Here is a 19,428-nt window from a genome sequence, read left to right on the forward strand (position 1 = left end):
GACTGTGCGTTGTTAGCTCAGCCACTTTTCATGGTTGTAGTCTTGATGGAATCAGAGAGATGTAATCAGTGTTGAAAAAACAAAAAGAAAACATGAGATCTGATGAAGGAAAAGAAGCTGCATAAGTGACTGGATATATTTAATACATTAAAAAATAGGGTGCTGTGGGTACATCTTATTCTGTCAGCCCTGTTTCAGAGATCTGAAAATTGTCAATGCTTTGTCCATTGATACGGATGTCCAGGTCAGTCCTGTTTGGGCTCTTAGAGACCAGAGGAATTGGAAATTCCGGAACAGTCTTGTCAAAATTCTCCATCTTGATTTGATATTCACCTTTGGAACCTCGGGTCAACAGAGACGCAAAAGAATGGTGTAACATGATCTCAGAGGGGAGGTAGGATGTCCTCCTTTGGCATATTTCTCCAGTGCCCTCCTGCATTGCGGAGAGGAACACAACTAATTCAAAGTGGGGAGGGTTTTCCTGCTGGAGCAGTGTAGCCAGCGGACTGGAAGGGCCAATGGGGTGGTGGTAGGTTAGTGGGAAGATGAAGAACGGACATTCCTCAGAACTGAGGCCATCGAGGTGGAAGCCCACACTGGTTTGGTAGAGTTCTCCGTTTTCTCTCTCCTGATAGAGGATGGCCGAGACCCGAACACTGGTTAGAGGGCTGGGCCGCGTGTTGGCCACTTGGAAAAGAAGGTTAGGTTTGCCGTCTACGTGAGTCACGACGGCCAAGTCAGTGAAGCGAATCGAGAACGCTCGGTTTTTTGGCCGGGCAATCTTCGCCACAAAGGCACCTGAATTAGAAACCATTAAGTTGCTTTAGAATGAACACTTGACATATCAATACCTTTGCTGAAGGAGAAGGTTATATCACATAGCTATACATTTTCTTGGTGCCATGCTTTACAAATAAGTCAGGAACTGAACTTGTTAATTTGGGTAGTCTGTGGTGTGAAGAATTGTTTGCAAGTGTACATACACTTCTATTTAAAAATTATGAATTCAAAAATAGATAAGCAAAATTTGTTGTTACATAGAAATGTAAAACTTTATCCTCTAGTATGTTTTAAAGTCAAAGAATTCTTATTTCCTATATCTTGTCCCTATTTTTTAAAAAGGTAACAAAGTAAATACTATTTGGGTGCAGCCAGACTACAAGCCTAAGTAGAGATTAGATCCAAAGTAGAATGATTTGGGGTGGGGAGAGGACCAGGAGATACATGAAGAATTTTTTAACTTTGAAATTCATACACACACAACCCCACCCCGCTCTTTTTTTTTTTTTAAAGAAGATTCTGTTCTAAGGTGATTCAGGGCACCTCTCAAGTGCCTCCTTGTTCCCAGGAGCTATCTATCGATCAGGGGTTCTTAACCACTTTTGTGCTGTAGATATTGTTGGCAGGCAGGTCTATGGAATTATGCTTAAATGCATAAAAATAAAATACATAGAAAGGAAACCAAATGTTGAAATCCAGTTGAATATTTTAAAAAGTTATATTATAATACTGTATGTGCTTCTTTTAATATATTAAATAACAAAATGTGATGGTGGGGTTAGTACTGTAATGTTGAAGTGTTGTAGTGTGATAATGAAAATATCCGTGATTTGTTTGTCTTAAAGTTACAGGTATTGCTGATGCTGTTGTTTTTTGTTGCCTACATTTATAAGTAAAGGAAATACCGTATTTCAGTTAGGAGTTAGTGAAAAAAGATGCAACTTTTTCATATCCAAGTTCACAGATCTCCTAAATTTTATCTAATGCCTGATCCAGTGTAAGAACTCCTGTTGTAAAAGTTAAGCGACTTGTTACAGCTTGTGACGCCACTTGTACATGTCATTTATGTAAAGTGTTTTAGCCCTACTTGAGTGTTACTGTTTTGTAAGGAAAATTTCGTAATCTTTGTGGCCATATTCCCAGTGCATTTTGCGAAGAATGAGTACATTCTGTATGTGTGTACATACAGTACTGACTTTGGTGCTCTGGGCTCACTAGTATTGAGTGAATGTTGAAAAGGTAAACTCAGAAAAAAATTATAGGCTAGTTTTAAAGATCAAATTCCTTTGTTAGATAAAATATCAAATTATGTGCTAATGTTTATTTACTTATTTAACAAACTATTTAGCTTCTCTGCAAAACTCTTTTAGACCTTTTGTTAATTTCTCTCTTTTTCTTTTGGCATAAGATGTTGCTAAAACTTAGTGTTTTAATGATCCCTTTTTTCTTAAGAAGTTCCAGTAGGTAAAACTTAAGTATAGAATCGTATATTTCTTACAACCTCTCCTATCATTTGTTCCTAGACTCTCTTTTCAGTCTCAATCATTACCTGCTGCTAATGCACAGAAATGATTTTATAACACAGTTGTAAAACCCTTTGCAAAACATTCATAATTTTTTTAAAAAACAAAAGCAGTTACCTGTGATGAAAGCCTCTAGCATGAGACCTAGGAGCATTTGTATGGCAAGTAGGGCGATTGCACTTGGACAGTCCCCACTGGGGAACATGGTACCATAACCAATGGTGAGTTGTGTCTCCAGGGAGAAGGAGAACGCAGCTGTGAAACTGGTGATGTACTTGACACAGATAGTGTGGTTTTCGGGTGGGGCATCATGATCTAGTTCCAGATCGCCGTTCATCTCAGCTAGCACGTACCAGAGCACTGCAAAGACAAGCCAGTGGACCACAAAAGAAGCAGAAAAGACCAGCATCATCCAGCGCCAGCGCATGTCCATCAGGATTCCCCAAGCATCTCGAAGATACACAAGACCTCTTTGAGCACCATCCATCTGAAGTGTGCTGTGGCCGTCCTTGGTGACCATCCTCCGGTGTCTCTGAGTTAGGAGAGGGGCAATAGCTTTGCAATTACTGCCATCCATCTCAGGCTGTAAAGCTCTGAAATCAGGAGATTGACAGTTAACATGAGTAAATTCTGAGGCCTCATTCACTTGTAATTTCTCTGGAGTGCTTTCCTGACCGTTGGGTGGACTTTTCCAGTCTGCCCGTCTGTCTTTTCTCTTTACAAAAAGCAGCATTTTCTACGTCATTCATGTGATAGCTAATCATGGGATAATCTCTTATTGTGTCCTAGAATAACTGTTAAAATATTGTTTGGCATTTCAACATTTCAAATATATTTAAAAATTCCTGAGGTTTGGGATTATGATTCATGGCTTATTGACACCCCTGTATCTTTTTTGCGTAAGTCCAGGCATGAAGTATTTATTGACTGGACTAAACACTATGTGTAAATAAGAACTTTTCATAATTATTTAATTTATAATTCTTAAAACTCGTAATTAAAGGAAATGTTAAATATATGTGTTTCTCTGTGTAAATAAGTAGAAATCATCTTGGAAGTGTAGTGCTGAACTGTAAATGTTTTGACACCAAACTTAGTGCTAGGACAAGACTAAGCTTTTAGAGGGTCATAGTTCTAATTTATGCTTTCTAGTTTTATGATTAGGTTTTATTTGTTTTTGTCACTTGGTGGTCATTTTCATGGATTCTTTTTTTCCCTGGCTGATGGATTGCTGCCCTTCTTAAATATTCTAGATACTGATTAGATTGAAGAGTAGAGAACTGTTTTCTTGGTAAAATAAATTCTAGGTAGAGATTCCTAGATAATATTAATTTTGAAAGTAAATAAACTGTAAGAAAGTTTCAAGTTTAATGAACTAAAATAATCATTAGTACATCAAATGGAAATTTTTAAAAGGTAATTAATGTAGTTTGTTTTCAGCTTAAACAGCTCTTTATCAGTGGTGACCCTTTTCTCTGTGTGTGTGAGCAGAAATATAGGGTGTGTTATCTCTGTGACCGTCCTTCCATGTGACAGAGTAGTCTGGAGACTTCGGTAGAGACTGCCAGGAAGCAAATGGAAAATGCTGCTCTGCTCCTTGGTGCTCCTGTCTTCTTCTTCTTCATTCAGTAGTAAGAATTGTAGTTGACTCCTTTCTTTGCTTTTGCCTTTAGAAGCAGATGCCCTTGGAAGTATTGCATGTCCCTTCCTACCACTGGAAGGACAGCGCTGCCTAAGTGCGCGAGAGGCTTACAGAGTCAGCCTGTTGCTCGGGGTTGCCGAGTCCTTCCTATGTCTAGGACTTTGGAGACCGCCTTCCTGTGTTGGCCAGCGGGGCGTATACCTTCTCTTTTGTCCTGAGGCTAATTTATTAATTGGTGATATTAGAGACATTCTCTTGCATTTTATTTCAGATTTGAGTTACTGATGGAACACTGGAATGATTGATAATTTATTTAGATTAGATGGCCATTTCAGTTTCATATTATGAAGTTTAAAAAAAAACTTAGGGCCCTGGCTAGTTAACTCAATTAGTTAGAGCATAGTCCTGATACCCCAAGGTTGCAGGTTCAATCCCCAGTCAGAGCACATATAAGAATCAACCAATGAGTGCATAAATAAGTGGAACAGCAAGTCAGTATTTCTCTTTCTCTCTCAAAATAATTAATAAAAAAGCTTTAGCCATTAATGTTTTATAATTTGTTACTCCTAATAAGTTGTTTTACTTAGTCTATTTTTTTTCTTGGCACAGCTATTTAATAACTCATTTTGCTAGATTCTTTAAATTTTTTAGGAGACCCAATCTCTGCCCTTTTGGAAATAATAACAGTAACAACAAAATATTCACAGGCACTGTGCTACGTGCTTTTATATTACATTATCTCTAATTGGTATCTCAGCAAGATAGACATTATTCCATTTTTCAAATGAAGTCACCGAGGATCAGGCAGATAAAAGAAATTTACAAGGCAGATGGAGGCCTTGTATTATTTGAATTATTAACCAAGTCTGGCTAACCTCACAGCTGGTAAATTTCTTTTTCTTTCTTTCCTTCCTTTTTTTTTTTTAAACTACAAGAAGGTGTTTATTTAGAGTGTTTGGTGAACTAAAAGTCACAAGTTAATTGGTATTGCATTCACAGAATGATTTGTGATAGCAGATGTTTTTAGCACTTTTAATAGATGCTTTTCTTTCCCCACAGCTGTCTCAAGTATCTATTTTAAACCATTATTAACTTAAACATGATTCTCATGACAGTAGCGATTAATAACATTAGCTAATAATATATTGTTTGTTATGTGCTAGGAACCATACCAAACCCTTCACATGTATTAACTCATGTGAAACCAATAGCCAGTGCCTGGCCAGAGTAACCTCCCACTAAGTATTGCTTTATTGTTATTAATAATGGTTTTCTTCTTCTACCTTTCACAGTAGAAATATCATTATTAGGCCCATTTTATAGACAATGAAACTGAGGCACAGTGAGTTTCCAAAGATCACAAAGGTAGTAGGTGGTGGTGAATCCCATTATGAGCCCCTAGTTCAGAGTTAGTGTGACATGGCCTCTCTGACCCTTGTTAGCCTTCGTGACTAACACAGGGCTTTACTTGACAAAGTTTGTTCAAGAGCCACTGCAGAGCATTGTTCTCCAGGGATGTTTCCTTAGGGTCAGACCTGGGACTGGCAGGTAAGAAATACATTTTCAGTTAAGGAAGACATTTTGCAAGATTTGAAGATTAGTACAATTAGAATTCTTACATAGCATTGCCAAATTGTATTTTGCCAGATGAGAAAATAATTTTTAAAATGTAATACTATCATCATCATTTTATACAAAAGACATAGGCACTTTGAAGAGGAAGAGTTGGCTGTGGACCACACGGGGTTCTGCACCGCCTCTGGCATTTATCGTTTCTTTCTTCTGCCTGTGTGAAAGCGCCCACCACGGCCCTCCACACTGGTGCTTATTTCACGCTAGGACCCATTGATTGCTTATTGTTCCACAGCAGTTTTGGGGCGGAAAGTTACATGATTATGTATTCTTGATTTTCAACCTGCTTCATTAAGTTCTAAAATGCACTACCTGGGAGGTACCCTTTCTCTACAACTATGGCTTACAAGTTCATTATTCTTATCTGTGCCTTTTCAGGATTGTTCCTTGTAGCACTCATGCTCTAGGCTTCTACAATTTCAGTCTTTTTCTCTTGTAGCTAAATAACTAAATACATGGAAAAACCTTAAACAGGGAAGTCAAAAGGCAGCAAAGCAATATCTTTTTATATATAAAACCCTGCTAGGTCTTGTTCAAATTGTACTGAGGGGTAGAGTAGTAGAGAGAAATAAGATTGTGATCCCCCTAACAGATGACCCTGTATGACTCCATTCTTTGGACTCATGTGGTCAGTGTGTTTAGTATAAGGAAGGTGTGTTGGGGCATCCAGCTGGCCAGTGTTTGTCAGTGTGGGCAAGCCACCCAGTCCCCTTCCAGACTGCTTTATATAAAAAAAGGAAAGACAAGAGGGAATTAAATTATCCCTTAAAACCCTACATATCTGTAAACTTACCACAATTTTCCTCACCTGAAAGGCTTTCTGTATGATTTTTTTCTATATGGTGTTATGTCTGCTTATGTGGCATTAAAAAAATTATTGTTGCCTGATATATGTAGATATCTTTTCCACTATGTTTAAAAGTACCTGATGGGGCCCCTGGCCATTGTGGCTCAGTTGGTTGGGGCATCATCCTATGGACCAAAAGGTCAGGTGTTCGATCCCTGGTCAGGGCACTTAATGCAAAGGCAACCAGATCCACGTTTCTCTCTCACATCAGTGTTTCTCTCTCCCTGGCTCTGCTCCCCGCCCTCTCTCTCTAAGAGCAGTGAAAAAACGTCCTTGCGTGAGGATGAAAAACTATCTGATGGATAGATATATTTATGCTGTTCTATGTCCAAGTAGTTTCCATATCATTGTAGGCACACAGGTGCATTTTTTAAAATTTATTTTTAAGTTAAAGTTGACATACAATATTATAATTTTAGTTATACAGCATAGTGTTCAGATATTTTTAAACCTTATGAAGTGATGACCACAGTAAGTTTAGTAACCATCTGTCACCCATCATACGTTATTATTACAATATTATTGACTGCACTTACTAGGCTGTGTCTTATATCCCCATGAATAGTTTTGTAACTGTCAGTTTGTACTTCACAATCTCCGTCACCTTTTTTCCCATTTCCCCCACCTGCCTCCCACCTGGTAACCATCAGTTTGTTCTCTATATCTATGAATTTGTTTCTGTTTGTTTTTATTGTATTTATCTTGGTTTGTATATACATGGTTTTCTTCAACTGTTCCTGATAGAAAATAGACTCGAAACTTGGGAAGGTTTGCTTGTGTCTCTCTGTGTGGGCTGTACATTTTTGCCCATTTATAAACTGTTTGGTGGAAGAAACAGTACTTTATACAAATGATAGTTTGGCCGCTTCATTGATCATCACAATAATGGATTCGTTCTGCTCATTGGATTGGAGCTCTAGAAGCGGTCTCTGATTGCCATGCTGTAATGTGTGGTGCTGTAGTTCGTACTAAACAGTTAAATACAGGCTTATAACAACAAACGTTAAATGACTGCAGTATTACTTTGTATTTGTAAACATCTGGTATAAACACTTTAAGACTGTATAGAGTATTATAATCATCTTTCCTGTCCCTCCATAATTAGGGCAAACAGTGTGAGTTCTGCCTATTATGTAAGCTCAGAGATTCTTTCACAGTCTTATTTGCAGAAGCATCTAATTTCAGTAATCCATGCTTAAAATGAAATTTAAAAATAGGATACTCCTCACTTTTTTCATGGATTAAACAAATTTTGAACAAAGGTTTTCTTTTTGTCATCTGTTTTGTATACTCATTTGGGGTTCTTTAATCCCTTTCAAAAGAAAAAGATTTTGTTAAAAGTTACTGAGTTTTTTTAGGGTTTTTCTTTTCTACTTGTTTCTATATTATAATGGAGAACTAGTATACATCTCATAAAACAAGAAGAAAATTTTCAATAATCCTTTCAGGAGGACCGCTATTCCATTTCTAAAATTTAAGGAAAAAGAATAAAGAACCTTAATGTGCGACCCTGTAGGTAACATCTTTTAAAGCTCTGTTGGCAATATCCAGCTCTGTCCCTGTTTGCCAGTCTATTTCTTTCTCTGTTCCCCATTAATGAAAGAAATAAGAATGAATATTATTTCATGTACTCACCAGGTTTTTTTTTTTGCTGGGTCAGCCTGTTTGCACAGGTAGGTCTTAAGGAAACTTTCAGAGTTGGCCTTTTTGATGAGGTAATTTTACTCTACAAGTCTAGTTTGTAGGTTCTCTTCTTGGACTGGGTTTACAGTTCACACTCCTCTGTTTATAATGTCATGGGGGCTGGTTTCAGCTGAAGCTGATGTGATTGGTCACTGAGTCCGCAGGGGGGCAATTAGCTCTGATCATGTGGAAAAGAATGCTGGTTTGTTAGGAGGTCTGTCTGTTCCCAACACCAACCTGAACAGCTCTGGAGAAAGCCTCCAGAACTGACTTGGAGAAGGGGTGCATTTTTTCCCTCTAATCTGGACCGGTCTTTAGTAAGTTTGCATAATCTTACTTGAGAGTTTATTTAAAAGTTCAAAGGGATAAAATTCCCTGCAAGATTTCTTTTCAGCCGTCTTTCCTTATGTAGCATGTTGAAGTGTGAGGTGGTTCCTTTACTAATCTTTTTCTCCTCCGTGTCTTTGGGGATAATACCCTTGAATAAGGACTTTTAGGTATGAATTAACGATTTGAGTGTTACCAGTTTTCTTTTCATATCCCGTCTCATCAGAAGGGCTGTCACTAATTGTAGATGTAGTAGTATAGGGAATTTAGTTACCTGAAGTCTTTTGGGAGTGGGGCACAAGGAGGCATACTTTTTTTTTTTTTTTTTTTTGAGGCTAAGTATAGAGACCTTGAATAAGAATAAACTTGTCTGGTACCTCGTACTTACCTTTAAAACACCTATGTGAAAAAACTGAAGAATTGTCTTAAGGCATGCTTCAGTGATGTTTAGGAGATGTTTCCCTGAGAAGTAAATCATAGTGTTCAGGGTTCAGAAAATTTAACTTAATATCTAAATAGTGCTTGGCTGGAAAATGTGTGTGATCCAGCTTGTAGCAACCTTGGAATGGGCTGTGGGTTGGCTTTGTATAATGTGCCTTAGTGGGTAGTACTTTTCTCCACCTCCATTAGCTGCTGATTTTAAAACTTGGATCAAATGTCTCAAGTAAGAGGATCTTAGGAACAAAGGCTGCGATTATTCAAGGAAAACCATGGAAGGCCTGCTGGGAAAATTATTAATGTAGACCAATATAATGCTACTTAGAAAGTGAAATCCGCCTTTGTAGATTCCTTCCCTGCCCCCCACAATTAAAAAATATTAATTCCTTCTTTGTTTTATTAATACCAAACATTTCAGTACATGTGCAAACACAGCATTGGAAACTTGGACGTTCAGAACTAGAGCAGGTAACAGCATAAAGGAGGGACTTGTGGTGCTGGTTTCCTGCCTGTGCTGGTGGGAATTATGCTTTATGTCAGCTGCCGTTTAACTGTTTGTGGGGAAGAAGAATAACGCGGTGCCACACTGCCATTCGGAAACCAGACGGACTGGAGGGCGTCTGCCGTGCGTCTTGAATAGACATCATAGCAAGCAAGGCAGTGAAGGGTCTTACCAGACGGAGAAGCCGCTTCCATTTCAGAACATACTGAGGCAAAGATGATGGGGCAAAATGATCATCAAGGAATGTCTCAGTGAGAACATGTTCTGGTTTCTAGATTTCTGCAATTTGGAAGTTTGCTATGTCTGTACACATTGAGTCTTCATTGCTAACTGTATGGATAATGTAGACCCGCTTTGGAGTGCTGCTCAGGAGCATAGTAACTTTCATTATAATAACCTGAGCAGTTAAATCCATTTCTAGTGGAGGTTGCCAGGTTAGCTGAGGTTAAACTGATGTTGGGATAGATGATATGCCGACTTCATTCTAAAACACACGGGCCCGCTCATCTAAACAGAATTAGCGATTTCATTTGGAGATGCCTCAAACATTTCTTCTGTGAATGAACACAAATGCTAGATATCTTTATTGATTGATTTTTTACTCAAAATTATAATGGTTAAGCAAGGTGCCAAAACCAGGTAGGTTATTCTTTATTAAATTCAGTTCTCTGTGCCTGAAGGTGTTTGATTTTCTTCTTGGCTGAAGTAATTTAGTATATAATCCAAAACTGTACTGCCCTGTACTTAACTTGAAAACAGCAAAACCTTTTGTTGGAGTGCAGTGTCCTGCCTGTGTACATAAATAATCTCCCAACTTGAAAACTTCAGCCCTGGCTCCAGTGTTCTTTTTTTTTTTTAATTGTATTTTTTTTCCATAACCATTTATTCCCCTTACCCGCCGCCCCTACCCCCACCCTCCAGTCACCACTCTGTTGGCCCTGTCCATGAGTCCTGTTTCCTTTGTGTTCCGTCCCCTCACCCCCCCCACCCCCAAATCTTTCTTACATAGTGCACTTAGCTTTCTTTATGAGGTGCCTGGTGTCTTTTCAGTCCTGCATTCCCATTCACCTACTGATCGTCTTCCCCAGAGGTTTCAGGCAGTGTCCGGGTGGGTGTGTACCTGCCGGTGACCGACCGAGCAAGAGGCTTTCAGGGAGATGGAGCACATTCAAACCACACGAGGCATCTTTTCAAAGCGGTTCTGAGCCCGCTGCAGCCCCTCCAGTTTCTCCCGTCCTCCAGGAGCGGCTGTGTTTTCAGGCCCCATGTCCCATGTTAACCAGTGGAGCAGATTAGGGTAGGAGAAAGGTTGCAAATCTCTGGATACGGAATTTAAGCTACTCCATCCTAGCCACCATGAATTTTGTTTACAAGTAATTGTTGGGGTTGAGGGTTGGGGCGGGCAGGAGTAGCTATCAGCAACTGGGTGGGGTTCCCTTTCACTGTTTTCTCTGGCATTAGAAGATATTTTTAGTGTTGATCACAGAATATATATCTGAATAGAGGGAATACAAAGTTACTCGCTAGAAAAATTTGCACATAAACAAGCTTCAAAGTCTGTCCCATAATTCCGCTCTTGCTTTTGGAGTTTGGGCACTTGTAAGTTCCAAGTCTCACAGCTGTAGATTGTGTTGGCAGAGCGCCTCCGCGCTCCATCTGAAGTTTTCCATAAACACCGTGTTTGGCCGTGGGTCAAACATGCACACAGGTGCCCTTTCGCTGCTCTTTCTCCTTAGGAAGTCCACTCAGTTAGACCAGAGTCAAACCAACACTGCATTTTAATTTTGTTTTATTTTTGGAAGAATCCTATTCAGACTTAATACTTTAAGACAGAAACAAGTAACTGTTGCCATTGGGGAAACTAGATATGTAGTGCCTGTGTTTTCTAGCACCTTGTATGCGTCCTCTGTTACTGTGATATGAAGACAAACGTATTACACAGTGTAGTTGCTCACAAAATGGGCATGTTTGCTCTGTTGAATAGAAAAAATACATTTTAAATCTGTGTTTACCTTTTGGAGTTCATAGACACCTTTAACACTGACAAAAGCCTGAGACCCTTTTCCCTGAAAGAAGAAAAGTAATGTCCGCACAGAAGCGCTTTCAGCTCAAAGGGTCACGGCCCCACGCTTATTTGTCGACTACAGGTTAGAAATATTTGGTTCAGGCGGTTTTTTCCAATTACATATTTGACTGATTTTTCTTTTAAATCATCTTGTTTACAGATTAATCCGTTCAGATTTTAAAAAGCCAACTAAAATATTTGGCTACTCAACTTTGTCACGGTGATGAGGTTAGAGGGGGAGGAAGACTTTGATTTTAGATGTTAAGAAAGGCACGTGGGTGCGCCTCACTCGTTGTAGCTCTGGTCACTGCAGAACCCTAGAATATTTAGACATGAAAGTAACGTCAGAGATTATCTTCTAAGTTGCTCATGAGTGACTTCCATGTTTATCATTAATTTTAAGTTAGTAATATACAGGAGTGGGCAGAAGTAATTTATAGTTGTGAGTATACAAAACAGTTATAAAGGCCCTGTGGGCCTTTTTCCATCCCTATTTTTGCCTACTTCTGTACAAATATATTTATTTTTTAACTGAAATTATACAGATGGAGTTCTCTTTGAGACCCTTACTCCCCACTCATTTATACAGACACAAGCCTATTTGAATCGTTTAGGTTATAAAAGATTGAATGTTTTAGAGCAGTTTTTTTGCATACAGTGTAAATTTTAGTTGCTTTGGTAGTAATTGGAGAGTATATTTTATTAGATGGTGCTTGAAGTTAGCTTTTCCCCCTCAAAGTAATTTCTAGAGGTAAGTTTTTATATTACTAAGTTGGTCTTAGCATTTTTAAATATAATTTCTGCTGGAAGATTTAACAAATTACTCTCATCTTCCCCATTTTAGAGATGTTGTCGGTCTCTGCCCCCCAAGTTGTTCCCTGTTAGAGCTTACTAGATTTAGATCCCAAATCTTATGCTTCCTACTTTAGTTTTTCTAGAATTCCTGGCTTGTTCTGATGGGTTTAATTTGTTAGTAAACCCTGGAGTAGGAGTTTGAACACCTGTGCTCTGTGTCTGGTTGGGTCACTACTCAGCTGTGTGACCTTGGGAAGCTCCCCTGCAGGCACCCTTGCCTCACAGGGACAGCAGAGATGGCAATGTTCGACTGAACTCTGTGTTTACTATGGGGATTATATGACATACACCAGAGTGTTTTGTCAACTGTAATGTATCAGGTCACTTATTTACCCTGTCCCTGGCCTGTGGACCTGGAGGCTAGATGCTGTGCCTGAGTCTCTTCTTTGTTTTCAGTCCTATGTCTTCAGCTGCGTTTGTCCACAGAGGAGGTGCTCATGTTAATGTTTACTAGAGGTTTGAGTTTGGAGTGAAACACGCACAAAATGGTAAATTAGTACTGTTTCTCTGGGAAAGCGTTTGGTATTCCTTACTAAAGTTGCATATATTTGTGCCATGCCAATTTCACTTCTAGGTAAGCACCCTCAGGATGCAGACATGCCCATCAGAGTTCATATCCAAGAATGTTCAGAGCAGCACAATTCATAATAGCAAGAAAAACCTGGACACAACCTGAATCAGCGGCTGAGAAGAGAAATATGTTGCGGGTTATTCATACAGTGAGGTCCTGTGCGTTAGCGCGAAGGACAGGCGCCTGTTTGTGACAACGGGGACGAGTCTCCCTTGGTGCCCAGTGAAAGAAGCCAGGCGGAAACAAACCTCCCGTCTTTATGAAACAGTGTAGAGGCAGGCAGAGCTGTCTCTTGAGATGGAAATAAAATCGCGCGTGCTTTGGGAAGAGCTGATTGAGATGGTTGAGAGGATGTGACGACTTCTGAGGGTTCCCGATGTTCTTTTGCTTTATGAAAATCTTAGGTGGTAGTTATGTGGATATATTTGCTTCATGAAAACTCTTTGAGTTGTACATTAGGGATTTGTGTAGTTTTTGATAAAAATGTGACACTTCAATAATATGTTTTTGTTTTTTTTAAGGTAGGGGAGGAGATAAGTGGAGTCCCTTTACAAGTCTTTGAGTCTTTTACCCTTCTCTTATGAAAATGATAGTGACGCCCCGAAGACAGAATTCCACCTACCGGGCGTTTACCTATGGAATAGGTTGGCATGGCAGAATTACGATATTCTGGTTTTCATTGGTTTACCAGAAAAGTTGTCACCTAGATCTTTCTGTTTCTGTTAGTTACTCTGTAATACATGATATACAAAAAAGTGCACTGCAGTTTTAGGAATTATTTTGTGAAAACAGGCACTCAGTAACAAAATCTGGACTCTTTTGTAATAGAATTTTTTAGCTACCATGAGCTGGTGTTCATGTAAAATCGAGCGGTTTCACTGAAATGCACATGCGCTTGTGCTCACGCATGCACACCTACACACACGCTCGCTTTCAAATTAGTGATTGGGTTTTCTTTAGTCAAGATCTGTAGATCGGAATTGGAGCCCGAATTTAAGATCAGGCCTGGTGACTCCAAGATCTTCTTTTCTTTCTTTTTTACTGTGCTCCTCTTTATCTTAAAAATTTGTCTCAAGTTCTTTTTGGAACAAGAAATAGCGTAAGTAGTTATTCAGAAGTTATGTGCTACAGGTTTCCCAACAGGTTGAGAATTACAAAGTAGTTTACAGTAAGTAGAAAAGCCAAGAAATTTTTTCTGTAGTTCCCCTATTTCTGTCGATATATTTTTCTTATTTTTAATCCTATTCTATCTTTATATTTTCTTATTCCTGGATACTAATATGAAAAGGATATGTAGAACTTGACAGTTACAAAGGTAAAGCTGTTAAGTTTAGTAAAAAATGCAAACAGTTCACATAAAGGGAGATAAAGTCAGTAAACAATATAAAAAACTCGTGTCTGAGCCAAGTTAATGTACCACATGTTAGAAATTTGATCCTTTTTGGGGAGGAATCGTTTGGTGGGTTATGCTGTAGCAGCAAGGTTTACCTTGTATGTACCATTCGTATTAATAGGAAGATGTTTAATCACAGAGGAATTTGCTGTCATCGATGAAAAGTAGATTACAAGATAGTAGGTGTACTGATTGCAACGACATAAAAGTACAAAGTTAGGTAAAAGCTAACCACAGGTGGGTTCTATTTCTAGATTGAGGGATTACTAGTATTTTTAGTAACTTTTTTTTTTTTTTTTTTTTTTTTTTTTACAGCGTGTTAGAAAAAATTATAATGATCAATTTTTGATGAGTTACGTATTTTGCTGTTAAGGTGATTTTGCTCACTTTGGTACCTCCATTACAATTCCAGAGGTTTCTGTAAAAGGAGATGAACATGAGTAGTTTGACTAGTTCAGCCATCATGGGGTCACCGCTGTGCTCCCCAGTCATTGTGCAGTGCCGCGCACATACTTGTGAATAAGTGATTACATGGCTTAAAATTCAATTGCCATCATTTGTCAGTTTATACATGTTAGGGATTTCTTTGTTTTAAATTTGTTCCTCTTTTGTAAGTGTCCTTGCATTTTTAATCAAGTTATATGATGAATGTGGTGCTTTATAAGTGGATTATCCTCTCTTAATTCTGAGCAGGAGAGCCCCCAAGGTCGTTTAGCACTTCTAATCTGAGGGCAGGCATATAGGATATGTCTGTACTTGAATCCATAAACTTGGCACCTAGCGTGCACTAAGAATTTGCTGAGTGGAGCCAGGAGGTTAACTTTTGAATCCCCTTTATGCCATTTAAAGAGTGGTGTGTGACCTGGGACAATTTTCCTGGGTTATCTTTTTGAGTCTCACTATTCTCAGCTGTAAAAGGGGGAAAACTTTAATACCAAGAATTGTTACAAAGATTAAGTCAGTTTAAATGAGTGTTGTTGTTATCTATGGCTGTGTAACAAGTTACCCCAAAACTTAGCGGCTGAAAACAGCAAACACGTATAAACTCAGTTTCTGTGGGCCAGGAAGGAGCAGCTTGGCTAGGTGGCCCTGGCCTGGTCTGCGGTCATCTTAAGGCTCAAATGGGGGTGCAGCCACTGCCACGCTCACTCATGTGGCTTTTGGCAGGCCTCAGTTCTTTGCCGGGGGTACGGTGGGGGGCTTCTCCACAGGGTCGCCTTGTGACGTGGCAGCTGGGACCCCTCAGAGAAGGTATCTGAGATGGAAGCCACAGTCGTTTTAAACTTAACGTCGGGAGTGACATCTCATCATTTCTGATATACTGTGTGTGCTGGGAACTAGTCAGTTAAGTCCGACCCGTGCTTCAGGCGAGGGGATTACACGCAGGCCAGGGTCGCTGGGGGCTGTGGAGAGGCTGCCTGCCCTATCGGAGAGCAGGTAGTATTTTGTGCAGCAAATAATTATAGCCCCCCTTTTAAGTTATTTTATCCCTTAAAATAATCTTAATGCTTTAAGAAAAAGATCTGATAAAACCTAATAACCATTCGGGCAAACAGGATTTTGAATCTTAATGCAAATGGGCTGTAAAAGGATGACCAAAAAATAAAATTTTCTCATTTTCAGAGGCCACAGAACGGTTTTGTTCTTTGCTTTACTGTGGTTTAATGGGAAGAATTGAGGTTTAAGTGCACATATTATTTTATTTTTGTTTTTAAAAATCCTCAGCCTGTGAACATTCAGCTTTAAGAAATGTGTGTAGTAATCTGTGCATAAGTCCACAGTTCCTTTATTGGTACTGCTTGGACATTGAAATGGACACATTTGCAGAAAAGCCTGATTTGAGCATTCGAGTCTGTTTTCCGATTCCTCGCTGGCTGAGGCTCCCGTTTCTTACTTTCTTCACAGGGAGACCAAACTTTGAAGAAGGTGGACCAACATCGATGGGGAGAAAGCATGAGTTCATACGATCAGAAAGTGACAACTGGCGTATTTTTAGAGAGGAGCAAAATGGAGAAGATGAAGATGGAGGCTGGCGACTTGCTGGACCAAGAAGGGACGGAGAGAGGTGGCGGCCGCAGAGTCCTGGTGAGGGCCCAGTTGGGGGTTTGGTGGGGACTGTCAGGGGGCAAGCAGCAAAGATCGACTGTGGTGTTTTGTTTTTGGTTTTGTTCTAATGTCGAGTCATTACGTCATCACACTCAGTCTTACTACTATGAAAAATTCCAGCATAAAGAGTCTGCAGACCTCTTCATTTGATTAAATCACTTCTGTTTTTCGGGGGCAAATAGTGTGGTTTCATGGGAAATGCCTGCCTTTAACTGCACTATGGAGAAAGCGTTTCGTTTGGCTTTGTCTGACTCTTAAAAAGTCTTTTTTCATCACATTTTAAAACATAAATGTATAATTACATGCTCATTTAGGGACATGCGCTCCCCCTAAAATGTTTTTTTTTTCCCGACGTAAGAAAGGATTTATTCTTTCAAAGTTTTTTTTGTCCCAAAAATGTGATTTATGCTTATTTTAAGAATAAACTTTAAACCCAGGTCAAAAGCATGATCACAAGTTCATTCTTTTGTCCAAGTTTAAAAAAAGGAGAGAGAATAGTAGCGATGAGGGGTTTTGTAAGTTCTTCTGTTTGACTCTTAAGAATGCTCCCAACTGTTCTCCCCTGACATTAGATACGCTGGTAACTGAAGACACTAGGGCTTTGTGCCAGAGCGCACCCTCTGCCCGAGTGCTGGTCCCACGCCTCATGATAATCAGATGCCGCTGTCGTCTGAATTGTGGGGTCATGCAGAACTGAGCACAGAGAGAGTGTGTACGTGTCTTTGAATTCCACGTGTGTGACTTATTTTATCTACCGACCACGTGCCAGGGGAGCTTACCTTTAATAGAGGACATTATAATAGTGCGGACTGTTTTCATTTACTTTTAAAAATCAGGTGGGTAGCAAGACCAGCAGCCTTGGCCAGAGTCAGCATTCTAACAGGCATTGAAAGTGCTCTGTGGGGTTGTGTGGGTGGGTAGAAACGACGGGACATCCACCTCTGGGTGAAGTTAGGGTGCTTTGCCCGACTCTTCGTGATGGCCTTTTGGGCGAGTTTTCTGTCATTAGTGGGCATTGTCTACATCATAGTTTTCTAGGCAGTTCTCATCAGTCTTGCGTCCTGGGCAACCAGATGGTGCCGTTCTCTGCAAGGAGTAATGGTGTTTTGTGCTGAGCTTGCCTGTGAGCAGAGGGTTTGTGGACCGTGTTCCAACACACGTTGGAATGGACAGGGTCTGGGCTGAGAGAGAAGAAAAGTTCCAGCCGATCACAAACAAACAGGGTGACTGTTCTGGAAGATGAAGTGTTTCTTAGCCCAGACGTCTGATGTTGATTCTATAAAGGGAGTTGAAGAAGGTAAAACGTTGGTGTTATATTCCACCGTCAGACTTCCTCACCAACAACTTGGCTTTGGGACATATAGTGTCTTTTTCTAAGTCTGTCTCCCTAATACTTGACTTCCGTGTCAGTTTGTCAACTTGACAGTTTTCCAGAATTTCTTCTTTATATATTTTTAAAAGATGGTTTGGGTGATATAGATACGTGGGCTAAAAAAGCACTGTAACTATGCATTTTCAGAAGTGAGTACTCTATCCTTCAGCCCAGCATGTTAAAAGTTGGGTCTGGTTTTATCAGTTGTTTTTAAGTTACTCTTAACATTTCTTAGATTTTCATTAATTTTTGTTAGGATTTGATTAGAAATTTATAAATCATGATCTTAACACTTAATCTTGTGAAAATAGTAGCACACGAGTTCTAATGTGAGGTCTTTACAGCAACAGTCAGTCTTAATGAGCTGCAGATGGGCCTTATCTGCTGTTTACTTCCATGAATAAAATTTGCTTTGCTGTTGGTAAGACAACAAAAATATGGAGTCTGGTTTTATTAAAGTGGGGCGCACAGCGGGTCCGCCTAGCGGTGAGGGCCTTGGGGCTGCTCGGCGTCGCCTGTGCGGGCTGCACCCCGGGGCTCCGGCAGGGGGAGCCGCGAGCCCTGTGCCGCTGCGCGCTCGGGGGTGGGGGGGGGCAGCGCCCCGGAAGTCGGCGTTGGGTCCGGAGCACGTGGGGCGTGGCTTCCGGCTTACATCTGAGCGGCGGGGGTTTGAAATTCCCATTTTCATGGCAGGTGGTGAGTGGGGTGTGTCGTCGTGAGTAAACGGGAAGGGATGCGGGAAGGACGTTTTCTTACCGTTTGGTGGGTGGCTCCAAGGGGCTGCCTGCACTTGGCGTTCGAACATCCGCCCTTCGGCGCTCAGTGCGCGTTTAGGTGCCGGCGTTAGCAAACGGGGCCTCAGGAGCGAGGCTCTTTTGCTCGGGCCTCATTCCTTCGTGTGTCTCCCACAGAGAAAGCAGTCAAGGATAGAAAACCCTAATATGTAAAAACCTGCCTCTTCTTTTATTTTCTAGGTTAACTTAGACTCACGCTTGTCAGATTTTACCGAGTTTCCCATTCTTTTTTAGAAAAACGTGCTTTAACCTGGCTAGGGTCTTTTATTCTTAGGCCGTCTTTCTCTGCCAGGCAGCAGGTGTGCTGGCATGTTCGGGCGGGTTTAGGGGTGTCCCTGGGCGCGTTACATGGAAATAGCTCCCTAGGCGGGAGGCGGGAGGTGAGAGAAAGGGAAGGAAGGTCAGCTTGTTGCTGTGGAAAAAGCAGGAGAGGATGCAGCTTGGATTCTAGTTCTGCTTTTCCATTTGCAGGTTACTTCTGTCAGAAGTTTTGTGTTTTAAATTAAAAAATTAGGGTATTGAGCTACGTAGAATCTCTGACATCTGTCAGTGCTGTAATTCCACGACTTTTTGTTGGGAATCAGAATCACAAGTGGGATCTTAGCAGTAGCAGCTGGGTGTGATGACTCTGATATAAATCAACACAGGGAGCAGGTCTTATTCGTGAAGAATGGTATTTTCAGGAGACCTGTCAGAAGGAAGGCACCGACTTTAGTGCGGCAGGATAGCCAGTGCTCGGTCTGGGCCAGGGTGCCTCCAGCTTACTCATTCTGTGTCCCTTAAAGGGGACTTGTTTCACAACGTGTCTTTAAAAGCTTTAGAGTCTGTCGTGGCTCGGTTCTTAATGAAGATAACTGCTGTCACTTAGCGGCGGCACGTGTGTCCCGGGCTCTGAACT

The 19,428-nt window shown here is 40.5% G+C and overlaps 2 protein-coding genes across 4 annotated transcripts in view; one reads left to right on the forward strand and one right to left on the reverse strand.

Annotated features, from left to right (window-relative positions):
- GIGYF2 (GRB10 interacting GYF protein 2) overlaps positions 1-19,428 on the forward strand; it is a 107,060-nt gene that overhangs the window by 46,171 nt on the left and 41,461 nt on the right. For both annotated transcript variants that reach the window (XM_090285007.1, XM_090285006.1), the window contains one exon: positions 16,164-16,343. In XM_090285007.1, the coding sequence (XP_090141133.1) occupies positions 16,164-16,343 (180 nt within the window). The remainder of the gene's footprint in view (positions 1-16,163; positions 16,344-19,428) is intronic.
- On the reverse strand, positions 114-2,891 carry KCNJ13 (potassium inwardly rectifying channel subfamily J member 13). 2 transcript variants are annotated; one of them, XM_090269445.1, is made up of 2 exons: positions 2,421-2,891; positions 114-798 (listed from the first exon to the last, which is right to left on the reverse strand). In XM_090269445.1, the coding sequence occupies exons 1-2, from the start codon at positions 2,878-2,880 to the stop codon at positions 176-178; spliced, it is 1,083 nt and encodes a 360-aa protein (XP_090125571.1). In that variant the 5' UTR covers positions 2,881-2,891; the 3' UTR covers positions 114-175. The 2 variants fall into 2 exon arrangements, with proteins under 2 accessions (XP_090125571.1, XP_090125580.1); XM_090269454.1 differs by having other exon boundaries at positions 696-798; positions 2,657-2,891.

The sequence above is a fragment of the Furipterus horrens genome, unplaced genomic scaffold (genome assembly GCF_987537825.1).
Source record: "Furipterus horrens unplaced genomic scaffold, mFurHor1.1.pri manual_scaffold_1, whole genome shotgun sequence".
Classification (NCBI taxonomy): Eukaryota; Metazoa; Chordata; class Mammalia; order Chiroptera; family Furipteridae; genus Furipterus; species Furipterus horrens.

Excerpts from the sequence above, each read along its gene's own strand:
- KCNJ13 (XM_090269445.1), bottom strand. The coding sequence starts at position 2,880 with ATGGATGGCAGTAATTGCAAAGCTATTGCCCCTCTCCTAACTCAGAGA. Across the intron at positions 799-2,420 it reads GCTAGAGGCTTTCATCACAG|GTGCCTTTGTGGCGAAGATT; the intron begins GTAACTGCTTTT and ends TTTCTAATTCAG.